This window comes from Phocoena phocoena, chromosome 8, assembly GCF_963924675.1.
Source record: "Phocoena phocoena chromosome 8, mPhoPho1.1, whole genome shotgun sequence".
Lineage (NCBI taxonomy): Eukaryota > Metazoa > Chordata > Mammalia > Artiodactyla > Phocoenidae > Phocoena > Phocoena phocoena.
The window spans coordinates 105826443-105838658 of record NC_089226.1 but is presented as its reverse complement, the minus strand read 5'-3'; the positions used below and the strand labels follow the sequence as shown (position 1 = coordinate 105838658).

General features: G+C 52.7%; 1 protein-coding gene across 1 annotated transcript; it reads right to left on the bottom strand.

Annotated features, from left to right (window-relative positions):
• Nucleotides 1-11287: 11287 nt before the first annotated feature.
• On the bottom strand, nt 11288-11443 carry SMIM38 (small integral membrane protein 38). Its single transcript, XM_065883293.1, has one exon. The coding sequence runs from the start codon at nt 11441-11443 to the stop codon at nt 11288-11290; it is 156 nt and encodes a 51-aa protein (XP_065739365.1).
• Between the last annotated feature and the right edge of the window lie 773 nt (nt 11444-12216).

Sequence of the window (12216 nt, the reverse complement as noted above, 5' to 3'; positions counted from 1 at the left end):
CTTGCGAAGGGAAAGTGCCATTGGCTATGTTAGGATCATCCGTCTGCCTGCCCGTCCCCAAGATCAGCTAGAGATAGCTCACTCAATCCCAAGACCTTGGGGCTCTAAGGAAACTTCCTCACCTGCCCCCAGCCCAGAGCAGTTCCAGGAATGGACGAGCCCACCTCGGCCGGCTTCAAATTCCCAAAGCACAAGCCTTTGCCAAACAGATTCCAAAGCGTGAGGCTACGCACCACACACCGAATCCAGAAGATCCCAGCACACACTCCCGCCAAGGCTACCCACATCGTTATCAATGGTGAGAAGAAGTGGGTGGGAGAGGGCGGCCGTTTCTCTCTGATTCTCCTGCTAATTTCTGTCTCTCTGAGGTCATGAGCCTTAGAGGAAAGGGCAGCACAAAGGTGTTCTGTGTGTCCTGACACTTCCTGGCTCTGTGTGCCGTAGGCCAGGCAGTCAGGGTCTATTTTACGAATGAGGAGGTTGAATGTAGCAGGTTTACTGAAAGGGTGTACCAGTCAGGATATGGACCAAGCTGTATAACAAACAGCCCCAGAGCAGACAATAGCTTTGTCTCCCTCCATCCACGGCTTCACACACGCCCAGTGGCATCTCCTTCACCATCCCTTCCTGATGTTTCGAGTATGATCCCCAGAGCTTGTCAGTCATTTTCTTGTATGAGAACATAATTGAGATTCATTTTGTCATTAAGACTCATTTGGGGGGGTATCAATGAATCCAATCAAGTCCAAATCAGCTCGATGTTCTCACATCTAGTTCAACCTTGTTTTACCTTGTCTCCCCCAAGTTCAGCCCAGTCCCATGGCTCAGGTAGTGGGGGGGACCTCAGTCTGTCCCTTTTCTCTCCTTTCCATCTCCCCCTCTCTAGGAATTGGGGCCTGAAAGGAGGGGTGGGGGCAGAGGAGACATTTCTACCTGGTTGGGAGGATTATAATCCAGCCTATGTGGCAAAAGCAAGATGCTAGCCCTCCGTCTGGAACCTCTGTGGGTTCTTTGGGGACCCACGTGAGTGCTGTCTGGCTGACCTCTTGTGACCTTCCAAGCCCTCCTCATCTCCTGCCCCCAAATCTCCACCCCACAGACTCTAACTTCTGGGGGTCGTCTCCTCCAGCAGGCTGCCTGCAGGAGTGGTGTCCCTGAAGGATGGCTCCAGCCTTCCACCCACTGCCTTCCTCAGTTTCCCTTGGTCCATGAGGAAGTCGTCATCCCTGTTGTATTAGTCAGGGCACAGGCAAAGCTGCTGTAACGAAGAGCCCCAAAATACAACAGCACACATACGATGGACTTTCAACTCTCTTGGGACAATCTAGAGTCGGAGGGTGGTCCAAGACAGGCCAGGGGCTCCACGCTATGAGGCTGCCCAAGGAACTGGGTTCATCCCATTGCGTCGCTCATCCACACCCAAGGGAATCACTTCCTTTTCAAGGGGGTCGCTGACAGCTTCATCCATCCCTTTCTTGCACGTCCTGTTGACCACAGCCCAATCTCATGGCATACCTGCCACAAGGAGAGCGGGGGACGTGGCCTCTAGCTGGTGACGCTTCTCAGCCGAACCTCAGGGGTCCTATCAGTAAGGATGATGGGGGCAATGACTCGACCCTATGGGAAAATTCACAGTCTCTGCCACACTTACCCATAACTAAGGGGGTCCGTGCAGGTGGCCCCACTGCCTCTCTCTTCATCCTGCCATGGGGGCAGCTCCAGCCAGCCTCCAGTCCCCTGAATTTACAGCAGAGAAGCAGGTACCAGTGATTACGTTCATGTGTGACCCCCAGGTCCAGGGAATCCCAGACGAGCTCTCCCCGCCTTTACCCTCCCACCACTTTCTGAGCCCCCAGCGACCCTCAGCCACGATTCCACATCACAGAAATCACCCCTTGCTCCCTGCAGGCGCCCCAGGCTCTGAGTAGTTTTACCTCCCAATTTTGGCTTGGCCAGAAGAGACAGGATCACCTGCAATGCCACAGCACCCACTAACCGATGACCCCCAGGCACCCGTTTTCCAGCCCCATTGAAGCTGGAGGTGGGTGATGGGGGTGACAGCTGGGGACATTCTGTTCTTTCAGTCAGACGGAACAAAGAGCCTCGCACCTCTCCAGAACACAGGGCTCTTATCACCTTGTCAGCTGCGTGGCTTCAGCCAAATTCCTGAGACAATGAGAAAAGTCCCATCCGACACACTGACACACACAGCCCCGGGGACGCTTCTGGGCTTTCCTGCAATCTGACATGGACGGGCTCTGTGCGTTGCCTGTGCCCTGAGAGCTTTGCAGAAGACAGTTGTCCTGTCCCCGTTTTGCAGACAGGAACCTGGTCCTCATGAGGGTAAAACCTGTGCCCAGGTCACGTGGGGAGAGGAGAAGATAAGGGATTCAAAGCCAGGTGACCGGTGGCTCAGAACGTAGCCCTGGATGGTCACCTCCCCACGGGTGGATCCGTGCAGGGCTCCCTCCCGCACCTCCGACCTCTAGTCCCTCCTGGCACGTCCAGCACCAGGTGCTGATGTTCTCTCCAAGGATTTCCCCAAACGCCCCTAAGTCCTCCCACCCCGTTCTTTGCCCCTGACCACTGGGCATCTCCAGAAACCCTCCGCCCCTGGCTTCTGGGGCCCAGCACTCAGCTCTCCCCCCACTCCCCCTCCTCCAATGATGACAAGCACGTAAGCCCCCGTAACTGCTAACTCTGCACATGCTTCCCCAGTGACCATCACAGGATTCTCCCTGAACCCCCGGGGCTTAGGGGAGCGGCCCAAGCCCTGTCCCTGCTATGTCTCAGACCTCCGACCCTTCCTCTCACATCATTTCCATGGTCCAGCCCCCCTGACCTCTGCCCAAGCTTCTGTCCCCTCCCCAACCCCTGGACCTCCTACCCCATCAATCCATCACCCTCATTGCTCCCAGGAACCATCCTCAAGCACGGATCCAGGATCATCACTCCTTTGAAGGCTACCTCCTGTTTGTATGCTAAAGTCCTAACTCCTAGGTAAAAGTCAAAGCCCTCACATTTTGGACCCAACCTACCCTGCACTGTACATCTTCACTCCCTCCTCTACACATCCAGCACCCAGACCAGTGGATCTCAACTTGAGGAACATGGGAATCCCCTGGGGTAACTTGTTAGCCCTATTTGGGGGGCCCACTCTCAGAGATTTAAAGCCAGCTGGTCTGGGGGGGTGCCAGGAATCTGCATGTGTAACCAGGTGACCTGAGCAGTCCTGACGAGGATCCTAAATGTGCCACGACATCCAGCCTCCCAGCCCTTACTCACACTGTCCTTTCTGCCTAGAGCACCACCCCTCCTCTATCTGCCTGTCAGAGCAGCCCAAGTCTTACTTCCAGTGACACCTCCTCCAGGAAGCTCTCCCCACACCCTGAGAGAGGATTAACGCCCCTTCCCTGTATGTATCTCCGTGACACTCTGCCCCGTGGCTATAGCCCTTAGGGCTGTCTGCCCGATGTGGGCATTATTCTCAAGTCATCTATTTTCCCCACTCAACCAAGAGCCGCTGAGGCAGGGACCACCTCATCCATCTATCCCGCCGTGTGCAGGTGCTAATTCCTGTGGTGGGTGTGAGTGCGTGAAAGAGAGTCTCCAGTGGCCGAGGCTCTAGGCACTGCCAAGGGCTCCTGGCCCTCCCTGCCATACCAAACTGCTGGGGATCCCTTGGCAGACACATCTGGCTTAAAAAGGAAATACACTGTTTCATGACTTAACTCTTTTTATTTTTAGAACCAGTGATTCATCTCCACCACAGGGGCTCCACAGGCTGCTCTCGGGGGAGTGGGTTGAGGCCAAGTGGCTGCTCTCAAGACCAGGCCAGGCCGGGTAGTGGGCCAGGGGCTGGGCTGCTCTGCCCGCACCCGGGGGCTGATGCCTGGCCAAGTGGTGAGTTGGTCACTCCCACTCACCTGCTCCCCCAGAACAGAGCATCTCAGGATGCCCGGGGTGCACCTGCAAAAGAGGCAGCTGGGCAGAGAGTGGCACCTGTCATGTCCCACCTGGGGGGCATGAGGCAGAGATGAAGGAGTTGCTTCTTGAGGTCTCAGCACCCTGTCCTGTTCCCACACACACAGACGGGCTGCAGGCGACTGCCCTGCTGCTGCACCAGCCTAGCTGTGTCCTCCTCGCTAACCCGCCTCCTCCAGGGGAAGAACCTAGTGTCCGCCCCCCGCCCGTCTCCTCCATCTCTGGGGTCAGAAGAAATACCTGCTCCCCGGCTGTGCAGCCTTTTGATAGGGAGGTAGGGAGGGCAGTTCTAGTGGTGCCGTTGGTGCACAGACGGAGGGACCACACCCGCTTTGCCCTGCTTCCCCCACCCTGAGGTGTCCCTTCCCTACTCACCCCACTCTAAACACACAAGGCAACATCTGCTCCCTAAACGCCCCCCAGACCCTCATCCCTTGGCACACCCGTTGCTTCACTTTTCCAAGATGTGTAACCTACCCATTTCTTCATTTGTTTATTAACAAATACACGGTCATTAGAGAAAAAAATAGAAAATTCACAGAAACTGACACAGGACAATAGGAAGAGTACGAGGAACGTGTTGCCAGTTGTGGCGAAAGCAGGGGTGATGGGCGGGAGAAGACATTTGTATTTGTTCACAAGCGCTCGGAATAGCTCCAGACCAGACGCGAGAAACCCAGCCCAGTGGATGCATTTCGGGAGGGGGTCAGATAGCTGCGGGGAGAGGTGAGAGGCAAACTCGCTTTTCACAGGATGCCCTTCTGCACCTTTCAAGGAGGAGGGAGGAGAAGGAAGATGCCAAACCCAGGATGAGTCCCCAAGACCACCCTCACTTCTGACCCCAATTGCAGGTTTGCGGGGTCCCCTGGTTCTCAGTTTCCATCATTTGTTAGAAAGATTCCAAACTCAAGGAAAGCTGCTGTTATACTCATAGTTATGGTTTATTACAGCAAAAGGGCACAGATTAAAATCAGCCTCGGGCAGAGATGCACGAGGCAGAGTCCAAGAAAGCTCCATGCATGGAGCTCTGGTCATCCTTCCGCATGGAGTTAAGGATGGCGCCAGCTCTTCCCAGCAACACACTCGGAGTATCGCCAACCAGGGAGCCCCCTGAGCCTTGGTCTGCAGAGTTTTCATTGGGCTCCATGCCCCAGACACACTGGACCACCCACAGGTCTGGCCTTCAGTCCCCAGCCCTTCCGGAAGTAGAGCAGACACTGCATATGGCCCAGAGCCCCCATCCCAAGTCACATCCTTAGACTGTCTAATGTGGCTCCAGGTCCCAGGTAAACAAAGACACTCTTACCAGGCAGAACATTCCAAGGACCTGGAAATCCCTTCCCAGAAGCTGAGGGCAAAGACCAGAACTCTCTCTGGGTAGGTTAATTCTTTACTACCCAGAAGGTCTTAGAAACAGGAAGACCAGCCATCCCAGTTTGCCCAAGACCTCCTGGTTTTAGCACTGAAATCCCATGGGCCCTGGAGCCCCCAGATCCCTTAGTCCTAAGACAATTAGCCACCCTGCATGTAAGCACCTCTCCACCCCCCCCACAAAAAGGTGGTGGCTGTGTTCTGTGCTGTCTTGGCTAAGCTGTAAGAGTGCACAGCCCAGGAGGCCACTCCAAGGGAGCCATCGGATTTTGTGCCATGAAGGTCCACGTGCAGCCCCAGGTGCCACAGTGGTCATGGCCTCTCTAAGCCCCAGGCCACAAGCGTGGGCAGCAACGTGGCAAAGGTGCCAGCTTCTCCTGAAGGTCACTGGGCATCAAGGTAGGAAGCAAGAGACATGGGCGTGGTGGGATTTGTCCTGGAGGGTCAGGTCTGAGCTTCCTCGGCCCAGGCCTCTTCCTTCCTGATGGCCAGCCTCGGGCCTCACGTCCACAATAAATCTCACCTAGGGCACCTAAGGAAATAACAGAAACAGAAAAAAGGAAATAACTTGACCACCTACAGTGGCTAACATGTTGTCATGAAGTTTGCTCCTAGATATTTTGTTCTTTACGTTGCTGTCATAAATGGGATTTTTCATGCCACCACATCTCCTGATAAATTGCCGTATGTGTGGTTTCGGCATATTGATTCAGACCCACCCACTTTACTGAATTCTGCTATCAATCGTTTTCATTGATTTCCCTTCGTTTTCCCAAGAAAGTCAGCCATCTCACTATAAGTAATGATGCACCCTCTCCTTTCCAGTGTTCATACCTCTAATTTCTTCCTCTTTCTGATTGTGCTGGCTGTGCTTCCAGAACAAATTCTGACAGTCGTGAACATCTTCTTCCTGCCTCCAGGTTTTGACAGAAAAGCTGCTGGTATTTCCCTGTTAACCATGACGTTACTTCTCCTGTTAAGAGAGAACTATTTTTTCAGGTTAAAAACATATCAGTATATTACCTATTTCTGTTTTATTCAGAGTTTGAGATTGGATGTGAATGTTATCCAGATACCTTTGGAAATATATCAGAGGAAGTTATCAAAAAATTTTTTCTCTTTGGGGCTGTTAATATGGTAAATTACATTCATTGATTTTCTGATGTTCAACCATCCTTGCATTCCTGGGACACTCTCCACTTGGTCACCATGTTTTATCCCTTTAATATGATCTTAATTCAATGGTTTACAGTTTCTCATCAATATTCTTAAGTGACACTGGTATGTGTTTTCTCTTTCTGTACTACCTTTGGTGGATTTGGGCATCAATGAATGTTTGCTACATTAAAAAGAAATGGGAACTGTCCTTCTTTTATGTACTGGAGCAGTTTAAGTAGTGTTGTATCACCTGTTCTTTTTTGGAGTGATAAGGGGTCTTCCTCTGAGACATTCTGGACCTCTATGCTTTTTTTTTTTTTTTAAGGAGGGTAGACTTGGACAACTACTTGTTTCTCCAAGGGTAATCCATTTGTGTAGATATTACATCTCTTGTGGGGTCATTTTTTATAAATTGTGTTCCCTGTGTTTTCAAATTCTCAAAACCCTTCAAATACACCAGAACCTGTTTCCTGGGAATTGAGTTTTCCATGTCTCTGTAGTTGTTTCCCCATAGGCTTTTTAATTTTGTGTGTGTTTTCTTCTCCTTTTTTCTTGATTGGGTTCGTTAATAATGTCTCTTTTATTGTTGGGTGTCTTCCCCTCAAAAACACCACTTAAAAATGGCTAAGATGGGGGCTTCCCTGGTGGCGCAGTGGTTGAGAGTCCGCCTGCCGATGCAGGGGACGTGGGTTCGTGCCCCGGTCTGGGAGGATCCCACATGCCGTGGAGCGGCTGGGCCCGTGAGCCATGGCCGCTGAGCCTGCGCGTCCGGAGCCTGTGCTCCACAAGGGGAGAGGCCACAACAGTGAGAGGCCCGTGTACTGCAAAAAAAAAAAAAAAAGGCTAAGATGGTAAATTTTATATCGTGTATTTTAACACAACGAGGAAGAAGAAGAAGAGAGGAGGAGGAGAAGAAGAAAAGGAAAAGGAATGCAGAAGAAATGTTTAAAAAAAAAAAGAAAGAAAGAAATCCAGGATTTGGATACATTAGTTGATTCTATCCGTGTTGATACATTAACTTCCTCTCTTACCTTTACTTCTGCCGAAATCCAGGGTTTGGATACATTAGTTGATTCTATCCGTGTTGATACATTAACTTCCTCTCTTACCTTTACTTCTGCCGAAATCCAGGGTTTGGATACATTTGTTGATTCTATCCGTGTTGATACATTAACTTCCTCTCTTACCTTTACTTCTGCCGAAATCCAGGGTTTGGATACATTAGTTGATTCTATCCGTGTTAATACATTAACTTCCTCTCTTACCTTCACTTCTGCCTCTGTTGTTCTCAGCTTTGCTCCATCGTTCTTTTTTAAATTTATAGCATCGTATGCTTCAGCCATCGACTTTTATTCACGTTTATTAATAAAGGCATTTAAGGCCATAACTTTTCCTCCAAGAATTGCTTTAGCTGCATCTCATAGGTTCTCGTATGCCGTAGTTATATTATCACTTAAGATCCCTCCTCCGGGAAGCTCCCTTCTGTGTTCCTATAACACACAATCCACTCACACACCATAGCATTTTCACTACACTGTGAAGGTCTGTGCAATATTAAAAAAAAAAAAGAAATGTGAGCTACATATGTAATTTTAAAGTTTCTAGTAGCCACACTAAAATGCATTAAGAGAAACAGGTGAGATTAATTGTAATATTTTATTTAACCCAAGGTGTCCAAGATATTATCATTTCAATGTATAATCAGTAGAAAACCGTTATTAATTAGATTTTACATTATTTTCTGTGCCAAGCCTTCAAAATCTGGTGTGTGTTTTACACTTACAGGACAACTTAATTTACACTGGCCACAGTCTTAGTGGTTGATAGCCTCGTGTGCCTTGTGCCGGTCTAATGCTCTAGTCTAGCTGCCCATTTCTTGCCTCCCAGACTGCAAGCTACCTGAAGAGCAGGCACTTCACTTTCAACATTGTATCCATGATGCCTCCCACGTTGTGAGGTTGTGAGCGCCCAGTGAGGCTCACTGAGTAAATGACTTGCACTACCCCTCCATTCATCCATCTGCCACTCGTCACTGTCATTCACTTAGCCATCAGCTAGTCACAGCCTACCTTCCATGTACTACAGTCTTTGTCTGTTGCTACCAGGTGTGAGTAAAGAAGCCTCTCCATGTATCTCTAAGAAGGAATAAGTCTCTCTCATCCTTAGACTGTCTTACTGGAACAAATTCTTAGGAACCCCAAGGAACCATGAGAAGTTCCACCCTCTGACTCCAGGGTGGAGCTGCCAAGGACAGGTGAACACAGCTGATATCTCTCAATGGCAGACAAAACTGGCACATAAGGATGCTACTAAAGACACACAGATACCCAAGATGGTGTCCTGGATAAAGACTGCAATGACAAAGAATGGCCAAGGAACCATGTCTCAGCATCTAGGGATGCCATGTGACATAATTCTAGTTAATGGCATATAAATTTAAGGGTTTCTGGGAAGCTTTGCCTCCCTGATATAGATATCTGTCCCTCTCTATCACCCTTTTCTTTCTCTTCCTGCCTGGAATTCACTCAAGATGCCTGGAGTAGCTGCAGCCTTCTTGTAACCATGAAGACCAAACCTTCATGCTAAGGATGGCAGAGCAAAAATATGGCAGGATCTGGGTCCTTGATGATACGGAACTGCTATACCACAACCTGGGGATGTCAAATGCCAGACTTCTTGCTACATGTAAAAGAAAAATGCAAAAAAGAAAAAAAAAAAAGTCTCTTGTGTAAGTCACTGTTTGTCTACATATCTGTTACTTGCAGCTGAATACAACCTCTGCCTACGTGGGACCGGGACACAGCCTCTCTTGACTCAGCCGCAGTGTTTCGAGTGGTCATGTGTCAGGAGGCTCTAGACGGTTGATGTGTGGATGCAGAGGGCTTGTACTCTGATGAGTAATTCTGACAAAATTCTGACTAGTAATTTCATCAGTTGCAAGTGACAGAAACCAATGTAAACTGGCTTAAGGAAAAGGAAAAAAAAAATCTATCGGTCAATGTAACTGGAAAGGGGTTCAAATAACATTGGCAGAATCCCGTCTTCTCCCATGGTTCCAGGCTGGCTACTTCTATCCCCTCTGCTGGACAACCCCAACAGGAGAGTGTGTCCCCTCCCCAGTTCTAGCAAGAGCTCCCAGATTCTAGCTCGTGGACCAAGTGGTGAACCTCAAATCTACATGCCCATGTGGACACGCAGGTCACACACACTCGGCAATGGGCCAGACTTGCGTGTGTCATGTGAACCTCTGACTTCTCCCTCCATCCAAGGGGCTGCTTTGCCCAGGACAGCGGGGTTTCTCAGGTCGTGGGACTTTTAGTTTTAAAACCTGGCAATACCGGGCAAACCTCCCTCCACTAGTACATGCTCATGACAGCAAATGTGATTCCTCTTCCTTAGAGAGATCAGCAAAATCATACGTGGTCATTTTAAAGAAAATCGGATGACATTTTCCCTAAAGAGAACGAGAACCCCCTCCCTGAACCCGGCGATCAAGAGCCCTTAGGACCCCGTGGCCAGTTGTCCTTACACAGGGGGACACGAGTGCTGCCTGGCCACTGGCTATCACAACTGCCCAGAGGACAGCCATGCACCAGGCCTCAACGAATCACGCCCGTGGTCCCTTCTGCCAGGATGCTGCAAGGCGGACGGCTCCCGGCTAAGGGCGGCCCCAAGTGTCCGCTCACCAACTCCAGCCCCCTAACGGCCACCTAAGACTCCAGGCTGACCCAAGTCCTTTTGGAATTCATGGCGTCACCAGGCTCCGGCCTCCCAGGAACGTCTCGAATCAGCTGATGCTTCTCGGGCCGGGGGACTTGGCCACTGGTGTTTCCAAAATCTCCCAGGTGATTCAGATCTGCTGCCAGGTCAAGAAGCACCACGCCACCATGTGCTGCCCCTTAAGTCAGGTGTGAACCGGCTGGTGTGACAGGAGGGAGCACAGGGGGTGCCGGATTCCTGGGCAGCCGTCAAGTCTCCCTGCCTGTCCGTCTTCTCAGGGGTGTCTCAGCCACACACTTAAAAAGCACAAAGGAACAGAGGGCCCTGGGTCCTGTGACCTCTCCATTAAAGTCCTCCACATGTCCTGTAGTTTGCATATTGGTGGGGGGATGGCTCACCCCACGCCTTACCTCACCCTCCTGATAACGTTCAGTGGGGGCTCGGGGCAGGGACTATTGCGTCCATTTAAGAGATGGGGAAAGAGAGTTTGCCCACGGTCAGCCAGAGCTGGACTTGAACTCAGGGTCTCATGTCTGTCTTGAGACCCTCCGAGTGGTCTGCTCTGGGGAAACCAGGGCACTGTCTGAGCCTACTTATCCCTGCAGGAGACTGAGTCAGAGGGTGGCTTTCGGTGGCAGGGCTGGCTTTGATGTGGTCATATCAGTCCTTGCAACCCCTCCACCAGCCCCTCTGGCTCACACCCGCCTCTTCCTGCAAACACATTATAAAGCGTTGGAAGCAGGGAAAGTATTAAAGCAAGACCCACTCCCAGGATCACTCACTTCAACACAGGACACCAGGCCTGGTGGAGAGACGGGCAGGGGCCCCCCCTCCATCCCCCAACGGGGGGGCGTGACCAGGACAGCCCTGGTCAGTCCAGGTGGGGCCCGTCCATCTCTGCCCCGTGGGCGGGAGGCAGGGAGTGTTTCACCTGCCCTGCTGCCCCTCCCTGTGCGCCCCCTCAGCCCCAGGACAGGCCGTCTCTGGGACAGCGCCCTCCTGGAGGGACGGCCCTTGGGCGCCTGGAGCTTGAGGTCCCTGGCCGGCAGAGGCCCTAGTCCTCCTTGGGTTTGCGGGGCCGCCGCCGGGCCAGCCTATAATCGATGTAGGTCCCAAGGCAGGCCCAGAGAATGAAGCGCGCCAGCAGGATGACGGCCAACACGAACATGAGCGGGTCGGGGCCCGCGCTCCCCCCGGACCAGGAGGCCATGCCGAGGGCAGGCGCGCCCCAGAGCGCAGTCCCCCACTGCGTGGTCAGCGTGTGCACCGGCCGAGCACCGGCTTCCAGGTCCAGGTCTGCCAAGTACCAGCCGTGCGGCCAGGAGCCTGGGCCGCGAGCTCAGTCCAGCCGGGGGTCTCCCACTCTGACCGAGCCCGTTCGCTCTGAGCCCCAAGCCAGGGGCCTCCCTGGCGGGAGAGGACAGATCGGGGACGGCGAGAAGCCTCCTTGGAGAAGAGGCCCCGCGCCATTCATCCCGAGCGGGCGGCTCTCGGGGCCGACAAGGGCCGCATTGTCAGGGCCCAGGCGGGAGGCCCCCCCGCCCAGCGCTGACGTAATCTCCAAACGTCTCCGGCGGCAGCTGCTGGGCGAAGCTGGCCACCTTCTCCGGGTGCTTTCAGCCGCCCACGCCCGCTCTTCCGGCCCGCCAGACAATCGGGCCCTTTCTCTGCCCAATTAGCTATCACTTCTGGAGGCCGGCGCTGTCCAGCGGCTGCGGGCCCTGCAGCAGCAGCAGGCCCGTCGGGAGGGGCCGGGGAGCCCGGCAGGAGGGCAGGCGGGAGCTGGGCGGATGAAAGGGAAGGAGAGGGGAGAGAAGGTGAGATCAGTCGCTCAGAGCCCAGAGGCGACCCCAGGCGCGGCTCAATTAGCACACGGGCCGCCAGCATCTCAAAGACCCACACTACCCGCGGGGGTGGGCAGTGAGGGGCTGGGGGCGGGGGCAGAGCCGGCGGCCCAGGAGGGGAACCTGCTTAATCACCCAG

Bases quoted from the DNA above. Each gene is read 5' to 3' on its own strand.
- SMIM38 (XM_065883293.1), bottom strand. From the start codon at position 11,443: ATGGCCTCCTGGTCCGGGGGGAGCGCGGGCCCCGACCCGCTCATGTTC.